The sequence below is a fragment of the Sorex araneus genome, chromosome X (genome assembly GCF_027595985.1).
Source record: "Sorex araneus isolate mSorAra2 chromosome X, mSorAra2.pri, whole genome shotgun sequence".
Classification (NCBI taxonomy): Eukaryota; Metazoa; Chordata; class Mammalia; order Eulipotyphla; family Soricidae; genus Sorex; species Sorex araneus.
The window spans coordinates 212,274,357-212,301,295 of NC_073313.1; the positions used below are offsets into that span (position 1 = coordinate 212,274,357).

The 26,939-nt window shown below is 41.3% G+C and overlaps 1 protein-coding gene across 13 annotated transcripts in view; it reads left to right on the forward strand.

Moving 5' to 3' along the window:
* Positions 1-26,659, forward strand: part of OSBPL6 (oxysterol binding protein like 6) — a 235,478-nt gene extending 208,819 nt beyond the window's left edge. For all 13 annotated transcript variants that reach the window (XM_055120268.1, XM_055120270.1, XM_055120271.1 and 10 more), the window contains 10 exons: positions 6,624-6,711; positions 7,194-7,447; positions 8,792-8,929; positions 9,503-9,566; positions 11,370-11,448; positions 14,271-14,415; positions 16,918-17,062; positions 18,969-19,095; positions 21,112-21,234; positions 22,852-26,659. In XM_055120268.1, coding sequence (XP_054976243.1) covers positions 6,624-6,711; positions 7,194-7,447; positions 8,792-8,929; positions 9,503-9,566; positions 11,370-11,448; positions 14,271-14,415; positions 16,918-17,062; positions 18,969-19,095; positions 21,112-21,234; positions 22,852-22,960 — 1,272 coding nt within the window. In that variant the 3' untranslated portion in view covers positions 22,961-26,659. The remainder of the gene's footprint in view (positions 1-6,623; positions 6,712-7,193; positions 7,448-8,791; positions 8,930-9,502; positions 9,567-11,369; positions 11,449-14,270; positions 14,416-16,917; positions 17,063-18,968; positions 19,096-21,111; positions 21,235-22,851) is intronic.
* Positions 26,660-26,939: the final 280 nt, after the last annotated feature.

Sequence of the window (26,939 nt, forward strand, 5' to 3'; positions counted from 1 at the left end):
GAATTTTTTTCTGAGACACAGTTTTACAGTTTTAATGAAATGAGATTATTCAGTGATTATGTTAAATTCTTTTTTAATTAACAAATTCCATTAAACCTGAGACTGGAAGAAATATTGTTTATGAACAAAAGCAAAGTGTGACAGATAAGCTATGGCTTAGTGATAGAATAGGTCTGCAGAGAGAGAGAGAGAAAGTCAGTTCAGATTCACATATTGCTTGAGAGAAGCTGCCTCCTTGGGCTCCATGGGACACCCTCCTCCCCAACAACACCCACAGTTCAATCAAAAAAGAGCCAATCCATAAACTCCTTACGTAGATAGACAGACAGAAAGACAGACAGACAGACAGACACACACACACACACACACACACACACACACACACAAATGTGCCCATACTTTTTTGTTTGTTTTGAAGCCATACCTCTCGTTGCTCAGGGGTTACTGCTGGCGGTGCTCTGTGACCGTATGGGATGCCAGGGATCAAACATGGGTCAGGCATGTGCAAGGCAAATGCCCTCCCCGCTGTACTATCACTGTAGTCCAGGGAGCTCATCCTCTTTTATTGCTTGTCTCAGAGCTTCTGTAGTCGTCATCACATCAGTTCCTGGGTTTTTTCCTCTGACTTCTATTGCTAGATACCCTCAAACTCCTACTTTTGAGGACTAGAAAGATCATGCCAAGGTTCTGAGCAGTTTTTGCATGCTGGAGTCCTAGATTCAATGCTCAGCACCATGTGGTCCCCAACCACTGCCAGAAGCAACCCTAAAGCACTAAACTGGGAGTAACTTCTGAGCACAACTGGATGTGGCCGCAAAATAAAAACAAAACGAATTCCTCCATCTTTCACCACCTTCCTCCCACTATTCCAGCTCAGTCAGTCCCAATGCTCTGTCACTCTCCATCTCCATAATGGGTTCTTCTGCTTCCTTTCTTATTCCCTTGAATCCATTTTCCCGTAAAGAGAATGATTCGTCCTTCTGTAGAGCAGATCTGCCCCTGCCCTTGTTCTCCATGTCAGAGGGTCAGTCACTAAAGTCCTTGTCAGCCCCTCGCCACCTCCCTGGGTGTGCCTTGAAACTTCTTTGTCATAACACTCAGTCTGAGCTCCTGATGAGGAGAGACCGGGAAGTAAAGCCAAGCAGTAGACAGCAGGAGTGTCTCAGCATCACGCTGCCTCTTGGCAAAGAGTCAGCATGGTAGGCCTGAGCCTCTCAGTTCCCTGGTTGATGGGACCTCCTAGAAGTGCCTCAGATCCATATCCTGAGGCTTGGTGAGCCGGCTGGGAGGTTACTGTGGGGAGTGAGTCTCAGCAGCATCTGCAGGGGAAGCACAGGCTGCCAGCCTTGCATTTCCACTCCTGAAGGAGATTGGCTCCAGCACTGACTGTGTACCAGGCTCGAGCACTTCTGCCAGAGACCCACGGACTCAAAGCCTCACTGGCCACTCCTGTCTCCTGTCGGTCACCTGTAGGAAGCCTGCTAGCTGTCCAGCTGCTGTTTTAGAGTGACACACTCATCTCTTACGGTCCTCTTCCTGCCTTGCTGCTTCCTTAATGCTTGTCATTCGCTAACGAAGCATGCGTATCATGTATTTCCTGCCCCATAGACTGCAGGTTCCTTGAGGCCTCAGATATCACTGGGACTCGAGCACTAGAGAAGTTCTGGTGAGCCCAGAGCCAGTCCTCAGTCCCTGCTTCCTGAAGGAAGGAAGGGATGCTTGCAGTCCTGTCACACGGGATGAGTCTGAGAGACAGCAGGACATGCAGTATCTTACACTGTCATTTTCCATGACAGAAAAAAAGTTTTGAGTAATACCTATTAGTGCCCTTAATTAGCATTCATTTAAAAAAGTGTTCTGCTTGGATTGGGGAAAAGTCTGTGGCTAAGCACCTGCCTTGAAACTGTGGAGCTTTGCGCTCCGTGCCTCACACTGCCTCATAGGCATCAGGGCTGATGCCAGAGGAGCTGTTTGTGAGCCCTGATGGCACCCCAAAGCATGGCATGCACCAAATGTGGGTGAACACTAGACCAGGGGCGTGTGATCCCAGTCCATCATCACATCCACAGCATAGAAGGGAAAGGGAACAAATGAAAGTGTTTCAACAAGGCCAGAAAGACAGTGTGAGACTCGCCTTGCCTTTAACACAGCCAATCTGGATTTGATCTCTGCCGTGAACCCCACCAGTAGTGGTCCCTGATCACAGAGTTTCCTGAGCATGGCTAGCTGTGCTCCATAAAACAAAAAAAAAAATGGAAAAAAATATTTTAATAAATTCTCTCCTTGCTCCCGCAGTGAACCAGTTTCTCTCATTTTAAATTTGTTTCTGCAACACTGTAGATTGGGTCTCGTTTTAGAGGAAAAAAGAAATTCCCAACTCTGTTGATTCCCTAGCATTTAAAGAAATGTTTGGCTCAGGACTTATTGATCGGGGTGGAGAAAATAGCATGTGTCAGCTTTGTTCATTATAAGACTGCAGAGCCTTCCTTCGGATGCAGATAACATGAGTGGAGCGTGGTCAGACTGCTCAGTCTCAGCTCTTGCCACACAAACGAGAATATGGATCTTACCCGAAGCCTCTAGCATTGTAATTCCTTCACATTCTACAGGGACTGTGTACATCGACATAGATATTGGATCGTTTCTGTTGCCTGTGGAGCTATTTGAAATTGAAGAAAATAAACTTCCTCAGTGTTTTGTAGGATGAATACCATCCTACTTTTTTTCCTTTATTACTTAAAGAGTAAACATGTGCAACATGGATTGGGTTTGGACAGGGATTGCTTTTCCTCTAACAGTTAGTTTGGTGTGATTGGCTTTTGATTTTTTTCTTCAAGTGGAAACATTTAAATTACTTGCTTTTTCTATCAAGCTTAAGAAGGTAGTTTTCGTAAACCTGGTGGTGTACAGTTCAGCCCTGTTACAATCAACAGAAACTGGAAACCAGCTATGGTGGCAAAATAGGAATCAGAAAAAGACTATATTCTCCATTGCCTGCATATTTTATATGCTATGACAGCTCTTGGGATTCATTCTTATATGCAACCGTCTTTCCCGCATGCGGGCCTCCTTATGACCCAGGACCTCTCCTGAATGCCAGTTTACAGAGCATCAGCTGTAAAAGCCAGAAACCTTAGAGGCAAAGACTGATCATCTTTATGATATTGAAAATTTAAACTTCCCTATGTCGAAAAAGCACAAATTATGATGAAAATTAAATTGCAAACTAAAAGAGCATGCAGCCTATCCAACAAATTGAACATTGTGTACAAAATTAGAAAAGAATTTTTCCAAAAGGTGTGATCAGACTTTAATAAAAATTATTTTCTGTTCAGTTAGTGACCCTTGGGGGAAAAAAATCAATAACACCCACATATGGTACTTCCCCACATATGGGTGTGCAAAGGTGGATGCTCTAGTTCACTGCTGGAGAGAATAAGCCAGTACACATAGCCATTGAGGGGAGCAATCTGGCAACGTTTGACTAAAAGCCCAAAGTAACTACTTTGACCCAACCACTTCATTTTTAGGAGTAGGTCTTAATGAAATTACCAGATAAATTTGTGGAAATGTATTTAGAAGAATGAGTTCATCCAAGTATTGTCAATAGTAATAAACTGTTAGAAACCATTTAAATTCTGCTTAAATTCCCTGTCTTACTAAAGTATAATGAAACTTATTACCATTCCAAATGGAAATGGCAGTGCAGTCAGAACACAATAATGCAACATGTAAAGTGATCTTTTTTTCCTCCAGAATCTAAAAATATATACATCACTGTCTTTATAGGCACTTTGAAGTGAGAGTAATATCCACCAAGTGTTAAAAGTGGTTTCCTTTAGATGACAAGGTTATGGATAATTTTTCAAGGTTTACCTCTTCACTCTCATTAATTTTTAACTTTTTATGATAGGAATATTTTGGATTTTTGGTTTAGAAAAAAAATACAGCAGTATTTCCTTTTGCGGAGAGAAGGTGGGGATGAGGGAGTTTAGGTTACACTCAGAGCTGTTCAGTGGCTACTCTTGGATTGGTGCTGGGAGGTGGCATATGATGTGTCAGGGATGGAAAGAGGTTGGCAGCAAGCAAGGCAAGTGCCTTACCACCTGCACTATCTCTCTTGCCCCTCTATTTTCATTGCAATGAAAATGAATAGATATCAGCAACCTTCTTACCTGTAGTGGAAATGCTGATTCTCCTGTTTCTCTGAACAGTGACCTTGAACTCCTTTTGCTATATGTCTTATCTCTTAATTTCATACTGCTGCTAATTTGTTTCATTTTAGTTTCATTTTTTTCTCATGCTGAGTGTAGAGTGGATAAATTCTTGATTTTCTCCAGTCCCTAAATTTCCTGCCCCCATTCTCAGTAAGGTGCCAGATTTTATCCATTATACTTCAGACCAGACTCTCAGACAACCATTTTTGATCTCTTTACAACCATTTTCAGGCAGGGGTGGGCTCCCAGATGGTGATCAGGAGAGGCCCCGGGATTCTCAGCTAACCATGCTACCTGTTAGCTCTAAATGTCTTCATTCCTGTTCTGTGTCTCCAATCCCTGCCTCCAAATTTTTAATGTGTCAGTATTTCTTACTCAGGTGTAAGTAATGTAGAATAACGTTAGTTTGTCCTTTCCACCTTGCTACTGGGAGCCTCAATTTATTGGGTGACTCCCATAAAATTTATTGGGTTCCTCCCATCACAGTGCACCCATTCCCCTGTGTTTACTTGTAACTTCTTTCTTTGTGCTCTGTTGACATGTAAATATTGTTTTTCTCTTCTCCAGAAGTCCTTTGCATAGTTAATTCAAAGCAATGTCCATTTATTTATTTATTTATTTATTTATTTATTTATTTATTTATTTTGCTTTTTGGGTCATACCCGGCAATGCACAGGGGTTACTCCTAGCTCTGCACTCAGGAATTACCCTTGGGAATCCAACCCAGGTCGGCCGAGTGCAAGGCAAACACCCTACCCGCTGTACTGTCGCTCCAGCCCCAAAGCAATGTCCTTTTAGTATGGACACAGGAAGACAGTTATTGCTATGCTTTTTGTAACTTGGGAATTAATGAACTCCACATAATACTACCTCCTGGACATCTGTTCTCTCGACCTAAGCCTCGGTTGCCCTTTCTTCCTAGCACCCCAAAAGCAAGGTCCTGATAAGGGACTAGATGGACCCAAGGCAAGCCTTGAGCTACCCTAGCATCAAAATGGGCCTGGCCAAAGAGCCACAATGTTTAATTATAAGTTAAGAGCATTGTCATGGACAAATTCTACCATGATCCTAAAAGTAATAACTAGATTCGGACCCTGCTAGGGTTAGGAATGATTAATTCAGCCTGAACACTGTAGTTTGAGATCTATAGTGAGATATCCCCGGGAGAGCCACTCTACAAGTTCAATGTATCTCTTACTATGTCCATACAAAATAACTTATTTTAAGAAGTAGAATTAAGATGTTCATTAAGATGTTAATTAAGTTGTTGGACTAAGGAAAGGAGAAACACCCCTAGGCAGTATTTCCACCCTTGAGCCTGATGGGCGGATCAGGAAGGTCCTTTGATATGTTGATTTTGCTCCTCCACCCCCATTGCAGTGAGTTGGAGAGAGACTAGTGAGAGAACGAGGCAGCAAGATGGAGCTTGGAGAGACTAGCCAGGGAGACAGAGGGAGAAGAATGTAGGGGAAGAATGCAGGAGCAGGCACGTGGAGAGAGAGAGACTGCGCTGTGAGAGGGGGTGCAGATAGAAGCGTGGGAGAGACAGGAGGGGACGAGAATGAGGGGCAGTGTGAGACTAGAATGGGGAGCTTAGTAAGATTGGAACAGGCCTGTGGGGAGAATGGAATAAATGGCATTTGGTCAACCAACCAGCCTGGCCCTCGCTTCCTCCTTCATCCACCCATACCATGGACCGCCCAAGTCCACCAAATCCAGGTGGCGAGAGAAAGAGCCACAGGGCTCCCTAGCTGCCCAGAGATTATGCAGCCCTGTTATCTGAGGAGAAGTGGCCAGGTAACTTCTGGAAAACTAGATATGACTACATTATCCCCATGCCTTTAATAAATCCTAAGATTAGAGTGAACTTTTGACGTTGATCTGCAAAGTCCTTTGCCACCAAACCTTCTTCATTCTCTTCCCACTTTCTTCACATTCACTCAGCTTCTTAGCATTTCTAGAGTAAATATTACCCCAGCTTTTGTAGTGGTTCACTTTTTCCTGTGTTTCTTCCCTCCTAACACCTACTTTCTCCTTTACTCAGTTCCTGTTCCCCCCTCCACAACCTTCCCCTGGGGCAGTTCCTCCAATCTCCTCTAAAGGGAGGCATACTGCCTCCTTGGGGACTTGTTTACTGTGCTGTACTGAAGTATTTCTGGTCCTATACTGATTTCCCTCAGCTCCCACACAGAAGAAGACAGGGAACTTCACAACAAGGCAGCATTCTAACCCTCCTAGTCTCGCTCCTAGAAAGCTCATAGCTGTTGATTGCACATTTGTCAACAACATTTTCCGTTGGGATTTCTCATTTGGGCAATATCTTGCTTTGTTTTTAGTTATTTGCCTTTTCTGAACTTGCAAGATTGATCAAGAATAATGATTCTTCCCATGTTTGTCCCTTCCTAGGCTTCAGATGATGAGTCTTACATCAGTGATGTTAGTGATAATATATCTGAAGATAATACCAGTGTTGCAGATAACATTTCTCGGCAAAGTATGTATCGTTTGAGCTTAATGCTTAATGAGTTCTTCTATCTACATGCTAAATTCCAAATTATAAAATGACCCTTCCAACTGATACTTTTATAGTTGATTGTTTAATACATTTTATCTTTCTATAATCAGCTTATTAAGGTGGTTGAAAATCTGTTAGTTGCTGGACAAGCAAAGAGTTTTGTTTCTCCAAACAAAAGTTTGAATCCTTCTTATTAAATATATTTACTATTTTAAGATGATTTGTCTTGAATATTATTTCCATTTAACACCTCGTTTAACAAAACTTTATAGTAATAATTTTTGCATTTGTTCGCACCCTTGTATGGAAATAATCCCATTCACTCTGAAGTGAATATACTGATGGCTTGAGAGATGTATCACGATTGAATTATTTGAAAGTGTCACTTTCCTCTTGGCTTTTATGATGTCAGATGAGCCAAGTGTCTTTTGCTGTGATTCACGTCCCTGTCCCTTTTGCAGTCCTGAATGGGGAGCTCACTGGAGGCGCCTTCCGGAACGGACGTCGAACATGCTTGCCCGCCCCCTGTCCTGACACCAGTAACATTAACCTGTGGAACATCTTGAGGAACAACATCGGCAAAGATCTGTCCAAAGTGTCCATGCCAGTGGAGCTAAATGAGCCACTCAACACTCTGCAGCATCTCTGTGAGGAAATCGAGTACAGCGAGCTCCTGGACAAAGCCTCAGAGACCGACGATCCCTATGAGCGGATGGTAATACATGGTGGGATGTGTGGGCCTGAGGCCTGGGCTGCGCCAGAATCCATCATCATGGCATATTTGGCTTTCACCTGGCACTTTCACTACACAGGAAAGAGAGGAATAAGTCCATCAGCATTAGTTAGATGGGGGCTGAAGTTCCAGATTCCTCTAGCACAGGACTTCTTAACCTCTTTCCCATTCATTGGAGCTGAGAGACAGTATAGTGAGTAGTGCTTGCCTTGCACATGTTCAACCCAGACTATATGCATCCCACATAGTCCTCTAAGCACTGCCAGGAGTGATTCCTTAATGCAGAGCCAGGAGTAACCCCTGAGCATCTCCCCTGGTGTCCCCACCCCCCCCAAAAAAAAAAAACCTCTTCCATCACAACCCCTTTTTGCCCAAGAAATTTTAAAGTGACCCCAGATCTATAAAATAGGCAGGTATTGATAATGAGTCATACACTGTTAGTGTGGCCCAGACTTCACCCCAGTGGACCAGGTCATCCGGGCACCTCAGGGCCTGAGCAGCACTGCCCTGTTGGCCTGGGTTGGCTGAGAATTGTTGGTGGAGTCCCTCGGCCTCCTGGGCACCACTTGGGAGCAGCACACACACACACACACACACACACACACACACACCACACACCCCCCCCCCACACACACACACGCGCGCGCGCACACACACACACACATACACACACACAAGAAGTAAAGAAATTATAACTTCATTTTGAAACAAATTTTTTTATACCCCACACTCATTTTTGTGATCCCAAATTGGTGGCAACTTCTGAAGACTAATAAGCCAGGCTCTAGTCCAGAAAGTTTCTGAAATTAGGACGCACACAATATCTCTGCTCCTTACATGTTTAAAGTATCCTGGCTTCATCCATCAGCTAATACCAGAAGGGCCCAAGTGGACAGGCACTCAGGTCTGAGAAAGTGGCTTCCTGCTAGGGGTTGGCCCTGGCCCCTCCCTCCTCCATGTGCCTGAGGAAACCTAACCTGCTCTCTGAGCAGTGCCCACCCTCACCCTACCCAGCCTTCCAGCACCCAGAGCTCACTTGCACTCAGCGTAACCTAGAAACACAGAACCTGAACTTTCTGATTCTCAGGAATTCTTTTCTGGTCAAATGAATGGAGAATGTCTAATCCCCAATTGCCTGCTGGTTACCATGCAAAGAATTTTATCCCATTTTCTCTTTTTTTTTCCTGTGAGCTTATGAAAAAATTATGCAAATAAAAATGTGATGCCATCATATTGACGGGGGTTGTGAATTTTGAAAGAATAAAGGACAAACAGATCTGAAAGTGTCTCTCCTACATTATTTTTCTTTCTTAAATGTTTTAACAGGTTCTTATTGCTGCGTTTGCAGTTTCAGGATATTGCTCCACCTATTTCAGAGCAGGAAGCAAGCCATTCAACCCTGTCCTCGGGGAGACTTATGAGTGCATTCGAGAGGACAAGGGATTCCGATTTTTCTCAGAACAGGTAAGTTCCACTAGTCTGACTGAGATTTCACATAGGTATGAGGGCAGTTTGATAATAAAAACAGTTTTTGTATCTAACACAAATATCAATTAGAGGTGGGTTTTGATACCAGAAACTCACTAGCTTACCTGTATAACTTCCTCTAAATCCTGCAGGAGTACACACACACACACACACACACACACACACACACACACATGCATAGATTCTTCAAAGATTCCATAACTGGGGCTGGAGCAATATGGAGCAATAGCACAGCAGGTAGGGCATTTGCCTTGCACGCGGCAGACCCAGGATCGATTTCCAGCATCCCATATGGTCCCCTGAGCATCGCCAGGAGTAATTTCTGAGTTCATGAGCCAGGAGTAACCCCTGTGCAATGACCCAAAAAGCAAAACAACAAAAAAAAAGATTCAAAAACTGACATACACTTGTTTAGGGAATAATTCACTGAGAGATATATGAATGAATGGGTTTTAGTTGGGGGTAGCCAATGTATGATATAAAAATTATTGTTTATATGAAAATTAGAACACAGATATCACCGTCTTTTTTGTTTGTTTTAATCACCAGGTTAGCCATCATCCACCCATTTCTGCCTGTCACTGTGAATCCAAGAATTTTGTGTTTTGGCAAGGTTTGTATTTCAGTTATAACTTAAGAATCCAATTAGTGAGCCTATGAAAAAGTTTCCAGATTCCAAAGGTACATTGTTTTTAGTTTCCATGTCTGCCTTTAGAACTTGGAGAGTATTGGTATTTGTTATGAAGTTCAGTTGGAGAAGTTCGACTTTCTGGTGCGAACGTGAAACCATGCCCCGCATGGAGATAGGATTATTTATGGAGCAGCACAGTCCCATGCTGACAATGCCAGCTTGGTCTGTCTTTACCTGGTTGCACATGCTCTCTGCATGTGTAATGTGGAGAGGCTTTGGTTCTTGAGGGCACGTACAAAGACCTCGGATTGCTCTGTGGTCACAGAGTATTTGCATAAACAAACATTGCAGATTTCTGGTCTCAGTTTAGGGTTTGCACTGAGGTCTCTGCTGACTCAGTCATTGTTCGATCTCAATATTACAAATTTGCCTAATAGAAAAAGTGGAGAAAGAAGAAAAAATACATATTTGTCCATAGAACCATTCAGTAGAAATAGCTCCTACTGCTTCCTTTCAAAAGTTGCCTCACTGAACAAAAGAGAATGCCCTGCCACAGAGGTGGGGTGGGAGGGATGAGGTGGGGAATGCTGGGGTCATTCGTGGAGGAGAATGGGCACTGGTGGAGGGATGGGTACTCGAGCATTGTATGACTGAAACACAAGCACGAAAATATGTAAATCTGTAACTGTAGCCTCGCGGTGGTTCATTAATAAAAAATAAATTTAAAAAATTTTTTTTAAAGTTGCTTCACTGCTCACAGAATGACTCTCAAATGTACTTCCTCCATCTAGAAACACACAACATGGCAGTGCACTGTAACTGTAACTTAACAATCAAAAAAGTCTCATCTTTTGGTCATCAGAAATTTGGGAAAGATAGTCCTAAGCTCTTTAACTTGTCAGGACAGAGCTAGAGAGTTTATCACGGAATTCCAGGTAAACCTGAGTCTTCACAAGTAACACATAGAGTCCCTGCAGTGCTGGATTCAGGAGTCAAGCCCAGCAGAGGATGGTGCTCAGCAGACCATGCGGTGCCAGGGGTCAATCATGAGCTCCAGTCCTTGGAGCATCTTTCCTGTCCCTCTGGGCCATAGATAACAGTCAGTATAGGGACATGTTCATTAAGTGAATCCTACTGTCTCATAAAGCTTACCTAACTATATTTACAGGTTTGGGTTAAATATCTAATTCTTAAATAAGAATGTGTATAGACATGTGATATTGCCATAGCAGCAATTATTTTTACTATACACCTCCTTTTTAAATTCTGGTGTGCCATTTCCAGTACTTGAATTAAACATAGAGGAGGGTTTATCTGATTTCAGAGCACAGTGAACACTTGTAGGTGGCTAAGCACATATACACAGATATATTGTTTTCCCCAGTGCTAATTGAAAACAAACATGGAACATATATGAAGGTGAAGCTTAGTATGTGTTAAATTTTATGTTTATACATATACAGTGGAGACATTACTGGTGCCTGCTGGAGCAAATCGATGAACAATGGGAGGACAGTGCTTCATATATATAGATATAGATATCAGTGATATATATAGATATATATATATATATATAGATATATAGATCTACACACATGCGTCCATGAAACACCTTGTGGTATTCTTAGACAGCAACTTCTTGGGTTAAATCAACAATGTAGAACCGTTTAAGGTTATAAAAATTCTTTGTAAAATAGGAAGTGTAATGCTAATGTTGTATGATGGTCATCAAATGAGTGGTTGGCGTCAGAGTACCTATGTCTTGCCCTCTGCCTGTGTCCTTAGATATCAGATGGAAAAACAAGTTCTGGGGCAAGTCAATGGAAATCCTGCCAGTGGGCACCTTGAATGTCGTGCTTCCTAGGTAAGTGGCTCTCCGCTTCCTTTTGGATCTTACCAGCCTTTTGAAGTCAGAACTGAGTACTTGAAACTTGAGAAGGTGCCAAGTGTGTGGCCAAAGTATCTGCTCATTCACCCAAAGTGGAGACTAGATCCTGCTCCTTAGTGGAAATATTGGCATCAGGATCAAAACTTCTTCCTGGTTTCTTCCTAGCAGTTGCTCTCTGTGCCAGGCTCTCATCTCCTTGCCACTTTATTTGAAAGGTTCTCTTTTCAAACCACTTATTTTCCCTTTTATTTTTATAGTTTGCTTTTGAATTGTTAGATCTAAGGGCTATTTTGAATGTCTAAGGTATTTTTCTAAAGAAAAGTTATGGTATGCTTTTTTGGTTGTTTCCTAGAGAATCTGTTCTCTATCCTTTCAGAATTCATTGCAGTTTCCATTGAGGCTAAACAATTAATCGGTTTTATTTCTTTCTTGGTTTGACTGATTATGTTTTATTTTGGTATATTTGGACAACAAAACTTGATGGTGGTTGGAAATGGAAGAAGGTGGGAACCAGAGGAATTCCCAGTCCTATACAATATAATTTCATGATTCAGGAACTTGTTTTTCCCAGGCCTATGTACCAATATCATACAATTCATTGTTTCAGAAACTTAGAAATATTTTGAAATACATTTTATGGACTGGAGCGGTAGCATAGTGGGTAGGTCATTTGCCTTGCATGCAGCTGACCCAAATTCGATTCCTCCATTCCTATCAGAGAGCCTGGCAAGCTACAGAGAATATCCTGCTCGCACAGCAGAGCCCGGCAAGCTACCCATGGCGTATTTGATATGCCAAAAACAGTAACAACAGGTCTCACAGCGGAGACGTTGCTGGTGCCCACTCGAGCAAATCAATGAACAATGGGACGACAGTGCTACAGTGCAGTGCTTTATTTGAAAATACGTATATAACATGAAAAGTGATTTGAAGCCCTGTCATCTCATTTCTTATTTGAAATTCTGTAACTTTATTTTCCATCCATGCTTATCAGTCTTATCCCAATGACTTTTTCATGCTTTACTTATAGTAGGAAACGATCTAGTCAATGGAATCTCTCTTATAGGTACATCATATCATGCTTCTTTCCTCCCTTGATTCCTTACACTTTGGCCCTGAGTCTTCAAGTCTGGTTCCATCAGAATCACTGCTTTGTCATGAAGGTCTTTCCAGCCCAGTCCCGCTATCCCCTTCCAGCCTGGCCTCTAATACAGCCGTTCACTAGAGCACATCACTGTTCACTAGAGCACGTGTCACATTTTCTTCTGGTTTCTTCGCTTTGTTGATGTTTTCCCGAAGCCTGTAGTGCTTTCCTAGCCATTCCTCAGGTCTGGATCCAACTCCACTTTTCTAGTAAGTTATCTTGACATCCACGTTTCCTGGCTACATTCCCCACAGATCTAAAGCCTGAGGATCCCTTCTATGTTTTCATGATACTTCCCTAACAGGTTCTAAGTACAGATCTAGGGCCAGAATGACAGTATAATTGGAGTGGCATGTGCCTTGCACACAGCTAACCCAGGTTTGATCCCCAACACTCCATATGGTCCCCTGAGTGACTCCTAAGCATAAAAGCAAGAGTAAGCTCTGAGCACCACAGGTGTGGTCCCAAACCAAAAGCAACCTTAAAAAAAGTACAGATCTTCCTTGATTTCTGGTGGGGTGAGGACCTGATAAAACCATTGTAAATTGAAAATTTCATAAATCTGAAAATGTATTTAAAGAACAAAGAGAGGTGCTGGAGTGATAGCATAGCGGGTAGGGCGTTTGCCTTGCACTCGGCTGACCCGGGTTCAAATCCCAGCATCCCATATGATCTCCTGAGCACCGCCAGGAGTAATTCCTGAGTGCAGAGCCAGGAGTAACCCCTGTGCATCGCCGGGTGTGACCCAAAAAATAAATAAATAAATAAATAAATAAATAAATAAATAAATAAATAAATAAATAAATAAAATAAAGAACAGAGAGATAGTATGGGGGTTAAGCCAATTGCTTTGCAGTGCAGCTGACCCCAGTTCAATCCTCGGCACCTCATATGCTAACCAACCCCCCCCCTTTCCCGCCAAGCACCACCAGGATTGATTCCTAAGCACAGAACCAGGAATAAGCCCTGAGCACTGCTAGGTGTGACCCCCAACCCCCCCCCAAAATAAAGAATGCTTCAGGGCCCAGCCTTTCCTACTTAAGACATGCTCAGAACATTTGCTGTAGTGCTGAACAAAATCATCTAATACAAAGCCTATTTTGTAATAAAATTGAATGAATTATATCATATAAGTTCTTTATTACTGTTCCAAAGGGAAAAATAGTCCGGAATATTGGTTGTTTACCCTCATAAGCAGGTGGCTGGTTAGCAGTCTCTGCCAGCCTCATGAGAGTATCTTACCGCCTGTCAGGAGCCTGGAAGAAGTATCAGAATTTGAAGTACAGTTTCTATTGAATGATGACTGTTGCATCATTTTTAGTCAACCCCCCCAGGAGTCAGGAATTGTTTATATTTGCTGAATGTCCCTCTCGCCCTCCAGGAAAGCAGGAAGCAAAATATCTATTCTGGTTCTGCTTGAAAGCTTTAACATCCTGCTCACAGAAAGCTCTAAATGTTCCTTAAATCAGTGAATCATGGCATAATTAGTCTTGACTACAAACTTGACTTGAAACTCTCACAAAATAAATGAGAGGAAAATGGGGTTGGGGTAGGGGTTTGGAGAGGAAGCTTTGGTCAGTAGGTGTTCTTATTGGTAGAAGTATTAATATTTGTGACTGTCATTATTTTCAATTGGTGCTGTCTTCTTCACTAGGTATGGAGATTGCTATGTGTGGAATAAAGTCACCACATGCATACACAACATTCTCAGTGGGAGGAGATGGATAGAACATTACGGAGAAATTACCATTAGAAATACCAAAAGCAGTGTTTGCATTTGCAAACTCACATTTATCAAGGTAAATAATATTTTAAAGCAGTAAAGAAAAATAGTATATAATGCTTCTAAGGGAAAAGGAAAGCCATTACAACCTTAAACAGCAGCAAAGTCTGTAATCCTTAAGGATATTTTTGCTAAAATGGTAGAAACATTAAAAAAAAGTGCCTGTCAGGGCCAAGCAGGAAGGGAACAGGGTACATTGGTAATGGGAAATGTGCACAGGTGAAAGGATGGGTATTGGAATTGTGTAATTTGAAACTCAGTCATGAACAACTTTGTAACTGTGTGTCTCATGGTGATTCAATTTTTTAAAATTCTATTTTTAAAAATGTGCCTGTCAAAGGGACAGGCTGGGCTAGAGGGGGCATGGAACCTAGGGACATTGGTGGAGGGAAATAGACTCTGGTGGCAGGACTGGTGCTGGAACACAGTATGCCTAAAACTCAACTATGAATAACTTTGTAAATCATGCTGTCTTAGTGACAAAAAGAGAAGAAGAAGAAGGTAGAACCAGCTGATGGAGTTATTCAAGGCATGTAGACTTCTAAATATGTGGAGGTCCAAAAAGGCATCTCAAAATGTAATATACTTGCATATATATACACATATATATATTTACTTTTATAGCATTTTCATTTTGAGTTAGCCAATCAGTTCATTCAATAGAATTTCAGACAAATTTCTTATTTATAACAAGTTTCCTGGGATATGTTTCTACTTATCTTCCTGCTTGGTTACAGCTTATTTAGGTGACCTTATTTTAGAGAACTCATTATAGTTCAGCTGTCATTTTTTGAAGAAGCATTTGGCATCTCATTGATCCAGCTCTGCTGCTATTATATCCATAGAGGTTCAACAAAAATCATCACCGTTTGTTACAAGACATACTACAGGGTAAAAATGCCTGCAGACCTTAAGCGCCTCTCTCTCTGGTCTGTGGGAGAAGCTACACATGGACCCCACGTTTCGTAGTAGTGCTGCAGAATTCATCCTAGCACAGAAATGCCACCCATCCCCTTTCTCCACTCCTGATCTCACTCCCATGTAATTAAATCTGAAAACTCAGAATTTTCTCTTAGTCAAACCCTGTTGAAGACGGGACCTGGGTGTGGCATAGCACCAGTGCACTTGCCTCACACGTGGGAGGCCCTGGCCCCCATTCCCTGCACCTCAAAAAACGAAAAGCAAACAACAACAGCTACAACAGAAAACTCATCTTGAGCCCTACTGAAAGGTGATGCTAGTTTTGATTGACTATACTTAATTTTAGGCTTTTTCTTCTTTTTTTTGTCTTTCCTTGTCTTTTTATTGATTCATTTGGTGACTAAGAAAAGGAAAGCCAGGATCATTATTAGTTCTCACTGGGCTAGAGCAGTCCACAAGTGCATTTAGTTTGTTACACTTGAAACCTGCCTTTAACATTTACCGAGCTCGCGGCAGGAGTACAAATGGAAGGCCCTATGCTAGGTGTGCAAATATTTAAAAAGTATAAATCAAGCCTGCAGGTAATCAAAGCATGTTTTATCTTTGCGCTTTGACAAATCTGTCAGCACTTTCAAGGCTCTGTGGTGTGCAGAGAACTTGGGACTGGAAGTCTGGTGATGCCAAGAAACCAGCCCTGACCCAGGGCCTGCTCACTTTGTCTCCCTCACCGTGAGGCCTCATACCCCCATGGGAGTACGGGTGTGAAGCAGCCTGAGCCTCCAAGTGGTCACCTCTCCCTCCTGGCCCCTTGGCTGCACCTCACAGAGGACAGCAGCCTGTTTGGGGTTGGAAGTCACTGCAAAGGTCTGTACACACTTTAGCATCATCTGGGCCGTAATGCCCCTGGGGTCACTGAAAAATGAAGGATAGCATTAGGTGCAATTTAGGAGAGCTTCTGGTTTAAGATTTCCAGGAGAGGGGAATAAGGAAGGCTGGGTGCATTTTTTTTTTGTTTTTTGTTTTGTTTTGTTTTGTTTTTGTTTATTTTTTTCTGAAAAGGTGTCAGTAGACCCTCTGGCTTAAACTCCCTTAAACAGGTAATTTGATAGCCCCATTTACTTGAGGATTGACATGAAATCTACAGACTTAGCACCCCTTGCTAGGAACATGACTGGAAGATATTAAGTCCTTGGATTTAGCCGCATTTAATAATGTGAAAATTTTTTCCCCATGAGCAACTTCTACAGTGCTACCAGTAAAATTTATTACAATCCACAAGCAGAGGCAGATGTTGAAACGGGGATCTAAGGGAATATTTATACTGGGTTATTAACATAGAATACTGGGTTATTGACATAGAAACAGTCTCTTCTATATAATCTCCCATGCTCTGAATCATGGCATAGAGATCATTCTTCTATTCCAAGTGAAGCCAGCTAGCACTTAGCAAGTCATTGCTCCACAGACACATTCTGAGACATTTCCTGAAAATGACAGGAATGGCCAAGGTAAGAAATGGTTTCATGAGACAATGACAGGGATTGGTGTTGTGAGAAAGACTGGTTCATTTATTTTACATGGAATCTGCTTTTTCCAGGTGAATTACTGGAACTCGAATGTGAATGAAGTGCAAGGGGTCGTGATAGATCAGGAGGGGAAAGCAGTGCACCGGCTGTTTGGCAAGTGGCATGAGGGACTCTACTGTGGCGTGGCCCCTTCTGCAAAGTGCGTGTGGAGACCAGGTAAGACACTCATGAGTGTCCCTGAGGCAAGCATCATGAGTGACAGAAAGCAATGGGAAGGCTAGGTGATCCTGTGCAGATCAGCATGTTCTTTAGTCTCGAGACTGAGAATGTAAAAACGTAAGGCACTTAGTGTTCTATTAGTACTAAACATAGAAGTTGCAGAAGCCCCACTATTTGATTTTGTGTGTGTGTATATATATATGCATATATGTGTGTGTTTGTGTGTGTATGTATACATATATGTATATATGAACTGAAGGGCTGAACAGATAATACAGCTGGTAGGGCACTTGCCCTGCTTGCTACTGACCTGAGTTTGATCCCTTACACTCCCAGAACCCTGCCAGGAATGATCCCTGAGTGCAGAGTCCTGAGCACAACAGGTGTGGAAAAAACAAAGCAAAAAAACCCCTGAAATTTAGCCCAGCACTCTGACATGTGGCCACAGGTAGAGCTTCCAGTAAAATTCTCTAAATATAATCTTCACAGTTCAAGATAAGTCTGTCACTTATTTTAGGTCATTGAACTGTACCAGCTCAAATTCTCACCCACTTATCCTCTCTTAATAAAACAAAGGGGAGCCTGCACATTTCAATGATCCAGAAATTCAGAAACTTAGACTAAGTGCTCTTTTTCGTTGGAGCCTCAAAAAGTGGCAATATCTTGACAGTTAATTAAACAACCAAGAAAGTTCTGGCAGTACACGAGCATGTAATTGATTACCAAGTGTAAATGGAAGAACAAGTCTCCACATGACATTTATTTTCATTAGAGTTTTGTTAGTTAATCCTTAACTTTAAAATTAATTGTTGGTTTCCTAAGAGAACTCAATGCCCTCTCAAATATCTTGCTAGTAGATATTTGAGAATGTCTACTTGCAAGATATTTGAGAGGTAATTTGTGGTAATTTCATTCATTCATCAATTATTTATTGACTATCTACTGACAGTACATCAGATTCTGTTTTAGGAGTTCACAATATAATAGTGAACAAAGCATACAAGGCTCATCCTTTCCATTTTATTAAAAGGTACCAGTAGGGGCTGGAGAGACAGTATAGTAGGTAAGGCACTTTCCTTGCATATGGCTGATCCAGATTCAATCTATGGCATCATATATAGTACCCTGAGCCCCCACAGGAGTGATCTCTCAGCTTAGAGCCAAGAGTAAGCCCTGAGCACTACCAGGTGTGGCTCAAACATCAGGTACCAACAAAAATTAAATTAGTTCTTTACTGGGGCTGGAGCAATAGCACAGCGGGTAGGGCGTTTGCCTTGCATGCGGCCAACCCGGGTTCAATTCCCAGCATCCTATTTGGTCCCCTGAGCACCGCCAGGGGTGATTCCTGAGTGCAGAGCCAGGAGTAACCCCTGTGCATCACCAGGTGTGACCCAAAAAGCAAAAAAAAATTAGTTCTGTGCCTTTTTCATTTTTAAGAGGAAATAAATTATGTTTTGGGGGAAAAAATTGCAAGAATCAAATCCAGGACATGTGAGGCAAATATGTCTACCACTGAACCATGTTCTGGCTGCTCTGGTCAAGCCTTAGTGTTTGTACTTAACTACTTTTGTGCTTATTTACCTTCTGGACAATTTAATAGGAAAATTAAAAAAAAGATAAGGCATAGGTTAGCCAGTTAGTAAAGACTAATACATGTACAGAGTTTTATTTTAAAGTCTGGATTTTATTAAATATATAAATCAGTCACTTTTTCCCATCAACATAATACAGATACCACCTAGCAAAAAGAAATCAAGTATCTTCCAAAAATCATAATCTGATGCATATGACTACAGATTTGGTGTTGGAGAAGATTCTAAATCAGCATGTGATTTAAATTTGCTCCTCCCAGTCCCAAGGGGCCTTTTGTCCCTCTCACAGTGGCTCATTGGCTTCATTCCAGGTTCCATGCCAACCAACTATGAGCTCTACTATGGCTTCACCAGGTTTGCTATTGAACTCAATGAGTTGGATCCTGTACTCAAAGACCTCCTTCCGCCGACAGATGCCCGATTCCGACCAGATCAGAGGTGAGCACGGCAGTGGCATTTAAGGTGGACCTTGAGTGGTATGGCTTTGTGTGTCTCATTGAGATATATTTTCATCACCATCATTTATTATGTATCCAATCATTCATTCATCCCCATGTACATTCAGTAGTATTTGAGATTTCTACCCTAAGTAAAGCAGTACTCAGAAGATGATCATAACAGAAGACATGGATAACACAGATGATTTTGATAAAAAGTTTCTGCTCCATACATCCTCCCAAAATTTACCAGATGACTAAAAATTTATTAATTTTCTTTAAACTGAATAGAGAAACACTCCTTGGTGGGAATTTTTGTTTTGATTTTATTTTTTATATTAAATTAGTGTGAGATACACAGTTATAAAATTGTTCATGACTGGGTTTCAGTCATACAATGTTTCAACACCCATCCCTTCACCAGTGTAATTCCCCCTTACCAATTCCCCAATTCCCTTCCTTCAACACCTCCCACCCACAGTCTACCTTTATAGCAGGCACTTACCCCATCCTCTCTCTCCTCTCTCTTCTCCCTCCCTCTCTCTGTCTCTCTATCTTTATCTCTCTGTCTCTGTCTCTCTTTCCTTTTGGACATTATGGTTTGTAATACAGGTGCTGAAAGGTTATCATGTATATTTCTTTACATACTGTCAGCACCCAGTTCTTATCCAGAGTGATCATTTCCAACTATCATTATCATAGGGTCCCTTCTCTATCCTGTCTTCTACCCATGACTTGTGGAAAGCTTCCAACCCCATGGTCCTTGTGGTTCTCATTTCTACTGTCCTTAAGTAATAGTCTCATATTATGCTTTTTATATCCCACAAATGAGTGCAAATCATCTTATGTCTGTACCTCTCCTTCTGACTCATTTCACTCAACATGATATTCTTCATGTTCATCCATTTTTCATGACTTCATCTTCTTTTCTGCTGGCTGCATAGTATTCCATTGTGTAGATGTACCATTATTTCTTTATCTGGTCACAGCTTCTTTGGCACTCAGATTGTTTCCAGATCTGATTATTGTGAATAGTGCTGCAGTGAACATAGGAGTGCAGATGATGTTTCTGCTGTGTGTTTTTGCACCCCCAGGGGATATTCCCAAAAGTGTTATTGCTGGATTGTATAGAAGCTCAATTTCTGGGGTTTGTTTTTTTTTTTTTTAGAAATGCCCATACTGTTTTCCAAAAAGGCTGGATGAGTCAAACATTCCCACCAACAGTGAATGAGAGTCTTTCTCTCCCCGTATCCGTACCAGCACTGGTGTTCTTGTTCTTTTTAATGTGTGCCAGTCTCTGTGGTATGAGATGATACCTCACTGTTAATTTTCTTTGTCATGTGTATCCCATTGTAATTCTTTGATCTCATTTTAAAATTGGGATATTTATTTTCAAATCACCTTAAGGTCTGCCTTTTTTTTTTTTTGCTCAGTTCAGTTTCAGTACTCCCTTTTCTAATTTTTATTTACTAATCATTTTCTTTCTGTGGCCCTTTGTAATGTTTCCCAACTTCTTTCTTCTTTTATTTTTAAATCACTTACTATCTCCAGTTAAACAGGAAAATACCTTCCCTTTCAATCTGTTCTGAAAGTGGAGAACAGCCTATATCATTCTCCATACTGTGGTCTACAACAAGTGCACTTTTGTAATCCAGGCATAGAGCACAGACTGGAATGTCAGTATTGTTCTCACCTTGGACTCTCTATCATCCTGTAAAATCTCAGTCTGTAGAACCCAAGACAGCACAGAAGAATCTTCAAAGCTATCCTACTCTCCTTTTACTCTTGTCATTTCATTGTTTTACGTGACACTTCCACTCACTATATAGAAAATATGTTATTTCCTAGACAGGCCAAGGCAGCCTGGGCTATGGGGGTGGGGGGAGGGGATGAGAACGACCCTCAGTGTTCACTGGATTATCTTCACAGCAACCAGTACATCATTTTATGTAAATGAGATTTTCTTTTTATCTAAAAAGTGGGTACTGTGTTGAAAGATGAAATGCTTTCTGCTTAGATTTTTGGAAGAAGGAAATTTAGAAGCTGCGGCAGCAGAGAAGCAAAGAGTTGAGGAACTGCAGAGATCTCGAAGGCGATACATGGAAGAAAACAACCTTGAACATATACCAAAATTTTTTAAGTAAGTCCATGGTGTCTCATCCCAAGTTCACGTGCTTGCTGCCAACAGTGAGAAAGTCCAAGTTAAAAGAAAATGAGGTCTAGTTTCATGTACAGTGAGCTTAAGGGGAGGAAGTTTCACTGATTCGGTTGACTTGGTTTAGGCATCGAAATTGTCGGATCAGAATTTGCACTTGTAGGAAATGTGTAATCATGCAGGCTGAAGAAAGAGTACAGGGATTAAAGTGTTTGCCTTTTGCATGTGACCAGCCCTGGCTTCGTCCCTGATACTACATAAGGTCCTTGAAGGTGAACCAGGAGTGATTTCTGAGCATAGAACCAGGAGTATGGCCTGAGCACTGTTCAAGAGTGGCCCAAAACAAGTGTACAAAGTGTATAACCATGAATATCGATTCTCCTTGAAAGTCCTTTTCCTATGGGGACAGTATAAAAGAGGGGGGGGTCCCAGAATGCTCTTTGTCCTTCAGTGACCCCTTTTAGAATGGTGGGAACTTGTCCTTGTCCCCTCCCTCAAAGACCAGGTGGAACCTCCCGCTGAAGGCTCATCCTGGCTTCATTAGTATTTGTTTTTTTTGGTCACATGGAAAAAAGGTTGCTCCTCTGTGGTATGACATCTGTGGTATGACCATGGCTTATGGCTATAGGACTATTCATGGGATTATACAGACATCATGCAAATTAATTAATATGTAGTTTCCAAATTCATTTGCTGTCGTCCAGAGCCAGATGGACAAAACAGCTCAGAAAAGATTAGCTGCCCTTACAAGAAAGGACCCCGGCCCTTTTGATCAGAAAAGGAATTTTTGCCAGGGATATGCAAAAATTCTTATAGTTCCTGAGGCTGCATCCCTGTGAGATGTGCCTTGTGGGTCTGAAGCTCTGAGTCACAGTACTTGTCCGTGCTTTGCCTGGGACTCATCACTTTCCTGCCCTGCTTGGGCGTGATTTCTTCCTGTTCTCATCCCTTCTCCCCATAACTTCTTTTTTTTTTTCTTTTTTTTTTTATTCTTTTTGTCTCTTTGACTTCTTTTTTTTTTTAATTTATTAATTAGTGAATCACCATGAGGGTACAGTAACAGATTTACACATTTTCATACTTGTGTTTCCCTCATACAATGTTCAAGCACCCCTTCCTCTACCAGTGTCCATTCTCCACCACCAGTGAACCCAGTATCCCTCCCACCTCCCAACCCTCCCACCTCCCAATCCCATCCCCCCTCTCTGTGCTAGTGCATTCCCTTTTGTTCTCTCTCTCTCTCCTTTTGGGTGTTGTGGTCTGCAATAGGGGTATTGAGTGGCCATCATGTTCAATCTATAGTCTACTTTCAGCACACATCTTCCCTCCCAAGCGGGTCCTCCAACCAGAGCTTACTTGATGTTCCCTTCTCTATCTGAACTGACTTTTAAATTCTTCATTTCCATTTGGAACACCTAAGAGCAAAAATGAGTCTGTATCTGCTCAAAAAGAAAAAAGGCAAGATCTTCAAGCAGCAGATAGAATAGGAATTGGCTTACAGAGTCTCATTTATGTCCACACAGTTTGTGGATAGGGCAGAAGCCATTTGGCAGGTCACTGGGATGCAAATAGTGGCTAATGTTGAATTTTATATTTTCACAGAAAAGTGATTGATGCCAATCAGAGAGAAGCCTGGGTTTCTAACGACACCTACTGGGAACTGCGAAAGGACCCTGGGTTTAGCAAAGTAGACAGCCCAGTTCTTTGGTAAACTGGGAATGTAAAGCTAGCCAACATATCATGCTCTGAATGAATAAATAACTATGCACAATTATGTTTCTTAGAGCTCCGCGTGGTTTCTGGGTTGACTGAAAACCAACCATTTGCTTTTCTATTCATCTTTATAATGGACTCTCAGAAGTGCATTAGACAAGACCCCTAACCACTTTTGGATCCTTTCTGTTTTGCTGCAACCATATTCCTTAAACAACATCCACACCCTCCTCAAAAAGCTGAATACAAGGACCAGAAGATAAAACCCAAAGCTTGAAGAGTTTGTAAAGAAAAAAACATACTGTAACTGGTGCTTACAGCTGATGCAGAGAGTTGAAAGCAACATGACATAGAAACCACACGTTGGTCCTGTTTCAGGACGGCATCACCTCTGAACCATAGGAGCTCCTGGGCCATGGCTGCCAACCTGCTCAGACTTGGAATGTCTGTTTGATGTGGTGTACTTGTGCCGGCCTTGTCAAAAACAGCGTGATGCTTCTCAGAACCTGTTCCATCTGTACGCCATTGTTCATGCCTTAAGAAATGCAAAGATGTACAATAAATCATTTTCTCAATGTGTGCGCATAGGTTTATGTGAAGGACAGTTCTTTGAATCATGGCATGATTCACTTTCTGGAATCCAAGCAATTATGAGACTGATTTTGGTGGATGAAAAAAGTAAACCACTGGAGCTTACCCTGATGGGTTTCCATAGAATATCTGAAGGATAAGAAGGAAAAGGTATGCTGCTAAGTAGATCTCTGTATTCATGTTGCTCATTAAGTTCCATTCCTGCATCTAAGTAATAAATCTTCCTCTTCTACTTACCCTCACAATCTGCCTGATATTTGGCAAAATCTGTATTTGATTTGAACACTTGGCACCAGTGTTAAAACCATGGAAGGAAAATAATGAAAGGCATGTGGGATTCCTGATTTCTGCATGGGTTTAGGAGTACTGTGAGCCAAAGTATTTGAAGCACAATGTAACACTAGTGTGTCCTATGCTCAGCCATTGGCAGTAGTGAAATTTCACTGAGAACGGAAGCAAGAATACTAGTGGCTTATTTGTTTAAATAAGTCTATGCAAAATCACATATTGTATTTTTATCACGTCCTTCTATATCATACAAGACCACATGTTAAACATTTACCTTTCTATAGGCAGAGCTAACTTAAGGTAAGGAATGTATCCATCCCAACTAGGTAGCGGGCAGGAGGGAAAGACATGTTTTGCCTACTTCAGGTTTTATTTTTTTCTCCACTAGTATAAGAAACTTTTGTAGAAAAATTGCATCAGTATCCCTGAGTTTATGCACGTAAGTCACTATGTAAATGCCTGAATATTCTTTAAAAATCTCTTGAGAGATTTTCCTCAAGAATTATAAAATTACATATATTTTATTCCTAGGTTTGGATTGTTAGATTCTTACCATCAGGTTTTAAGTGTTATTTTAAACTCCAATAACAATATTATTGACATTTTCCATTTTGTTATGAAGTGTTGAGTTTAGGTTTATTTGTCCTCAGCTAACGTTCCTAATAATGACAGGTACACTATCAAACCAAAACTGCTGATGAGAGCAGAAGGAAAAACTCTGAAGTTTCACGAGATTTCAATTATTGTAAAACTTATCCCTGGCTTTTACCTGCGTCCATATCTCAGATGTGTACAGTCTGCGCTGGTTTCAAGTGAAATTTCAGTCTCCAGCACAGTCCTTAGTCTGTCTCCAGATCTGAGCATTCCGACACCCTTTGTCAATACCTTTACTCTGCCTTGTTAGTCAGCACATATCCTGCTCATTCATCTTGATGTCTTTTTATTTGCATCCCGAAACACATGCCTTTCATTTTAATCAGAATTCTATTGATTTCTTCATAGAAGTCTGTTCTCCCACCTTTGGTAAAGCTTTAAATGCTATTTATAGTGGTTTGGGGATAAACTTATTCTCATTTCCCTGAGCATTCTCCAGACATTTATCCTAAAGATAAGAGGAGACTTCTGCAAACTAGAGTCAAGGAGATGGTTCAAAAGGAGCTCAAAGGCTAGAATGTCTGCCCGGCCTGCACAGTGTTCTGGCTGCCATACCCAGCATCAGATGATCTCCCAAGCAGCACCAGGTCTGACCCTGGTCACCCCCCCCCCCATAACTGCTAGAGACCCCTCCCCACCTCCAAAAACAAATTTTGTAAAGTAAAGGCATGACATGTAGACAAATAAGAAAATGAGGTCTTGGGTGCCTGTATCAGTCAGCTGAATCAGGACTCTGCCCCCATTAGGGAAGTAACTACCACACCTCGGCAGCTGAGCTGCAGTTGAGAAAAAGAATAACTCGAAGAAAGAACCTATATGTTTAAACAACAAATCAGGTAGAATGTTATTCAGCACTAACTGAAACTGATTAGCATTTCAAGATGAGAATGAGACAAATGTCAAATTAATCAAAAGTACCACTCCTTATAATTTAGAATCTCTCTTGAGATTTCTGTATCCTAATGAAACTTCCATTTATTAATCAGTTAGGTTTTAGATAATACTCCTAGAACCACCTATTCACAAATATCCCCACCAATAATATAGGTTTAAGGACCTCACCCCCATTTCTTTCTTTTTTTTTTTTAATTTTGACTAGATAAGGTAGCATAGAATTACAAGATCATCCTATTTGGAATTTTCATCTGTATAATTTTGAGGCAAAAGAGTAGACTAATCTCAGCTCATTCCTGATAAGCCTGATTTGTCTCTTAGAATTTTATAATCATAAAAACCTTTTCACTCCTAGGGCATTTTTATTACTTTTCCCTGTAATGATCTCAGTTAGAGGAATACCTAAGATAGCATTCCCCTCTCTGTAATTTACCCCTGAGCTCTTTCATCTTTTCGAGCAGGTCATTAGGGAAAGAGTAATAAATGACAATGGTCCCATATATGTGGCTAGACTGAACAGGACAACGGTATATGTTGGACGTGTAGGAGCCAGAAATTTGGTTTTGATTCTGTATGCTGCCACCCAGGGGCAAATGTACTCTCAGATTTTGCAATTGTTTTTATCATGATTAAGTTTATTATTTCTTGTGGATCCCTTTGAAATACCTTAAGATTTCCAGGCACTAGGAAAGAAAAACAACTTCCTTTGTGAGATCTTTTGACGTTCTCTATCAGTTATGTGTGACACAAAAACTACCAAATGTATTCTGGGTGAGGAGAACCCAAGGGTTTTTCCATACAATGGGATGCTAGATGGTTGGTTTTCCAGACCTCTTGCTCCTCTGAATTATTCTTGCCCCATGCCTTTCTCAAAATACCACTGAGCATCCTTAGCTCCTACCCCCAGGAACCACAGAGGAGCAGGGTGAAAGAGAACTGATTTACTAACTGTTCTGCTTAGTTCTAGTTACAGCCCTGACTGGGGAAGAGTTCTTGATCAGAGTCTAAAATACATCTTTGTTCATGCCTTGTGGATTTTAATTATCCATCTAGTCTAATCTTGTTCTGTCATCCTAGAAAATGAAGTGTTTGTGGGAGTGGAACTCTTCACACAGCAGGGGGTGTAACAACAGTTTGCACTTGGCTTAAGTCGGTATATTCTGAATGTGGCACAGTAAATAAAGTTTGTGTACAAAATATTAGTTTATTTCTATGGGAGCCATTATGTTCAGATATATAAAGTGTATCTAATTAAACAATTATGACTCTGTTTTGTGCCCAGAAATGTTCTTTGGGGGAAAGATGGAAAAAGGTTATTGGAGCTAAAATGAAAGAAAGTGTTTGGAGTTTGGGGTCATGGAGTTCGTTTTCTCAAGAAGCTTCCTAGTCATTTAAAAACACTATTGATCAAACCAAGATTTGACTATCTGAATTTTGTTTAAATTTATTTTGAGGAATGAACACATTCAAACCATACATTGCGTGAGTTCTTCTGTTAAACCTGACTTTGTTCAAATTTAATGCATAATTTTACTAGGTTACTGAACAAA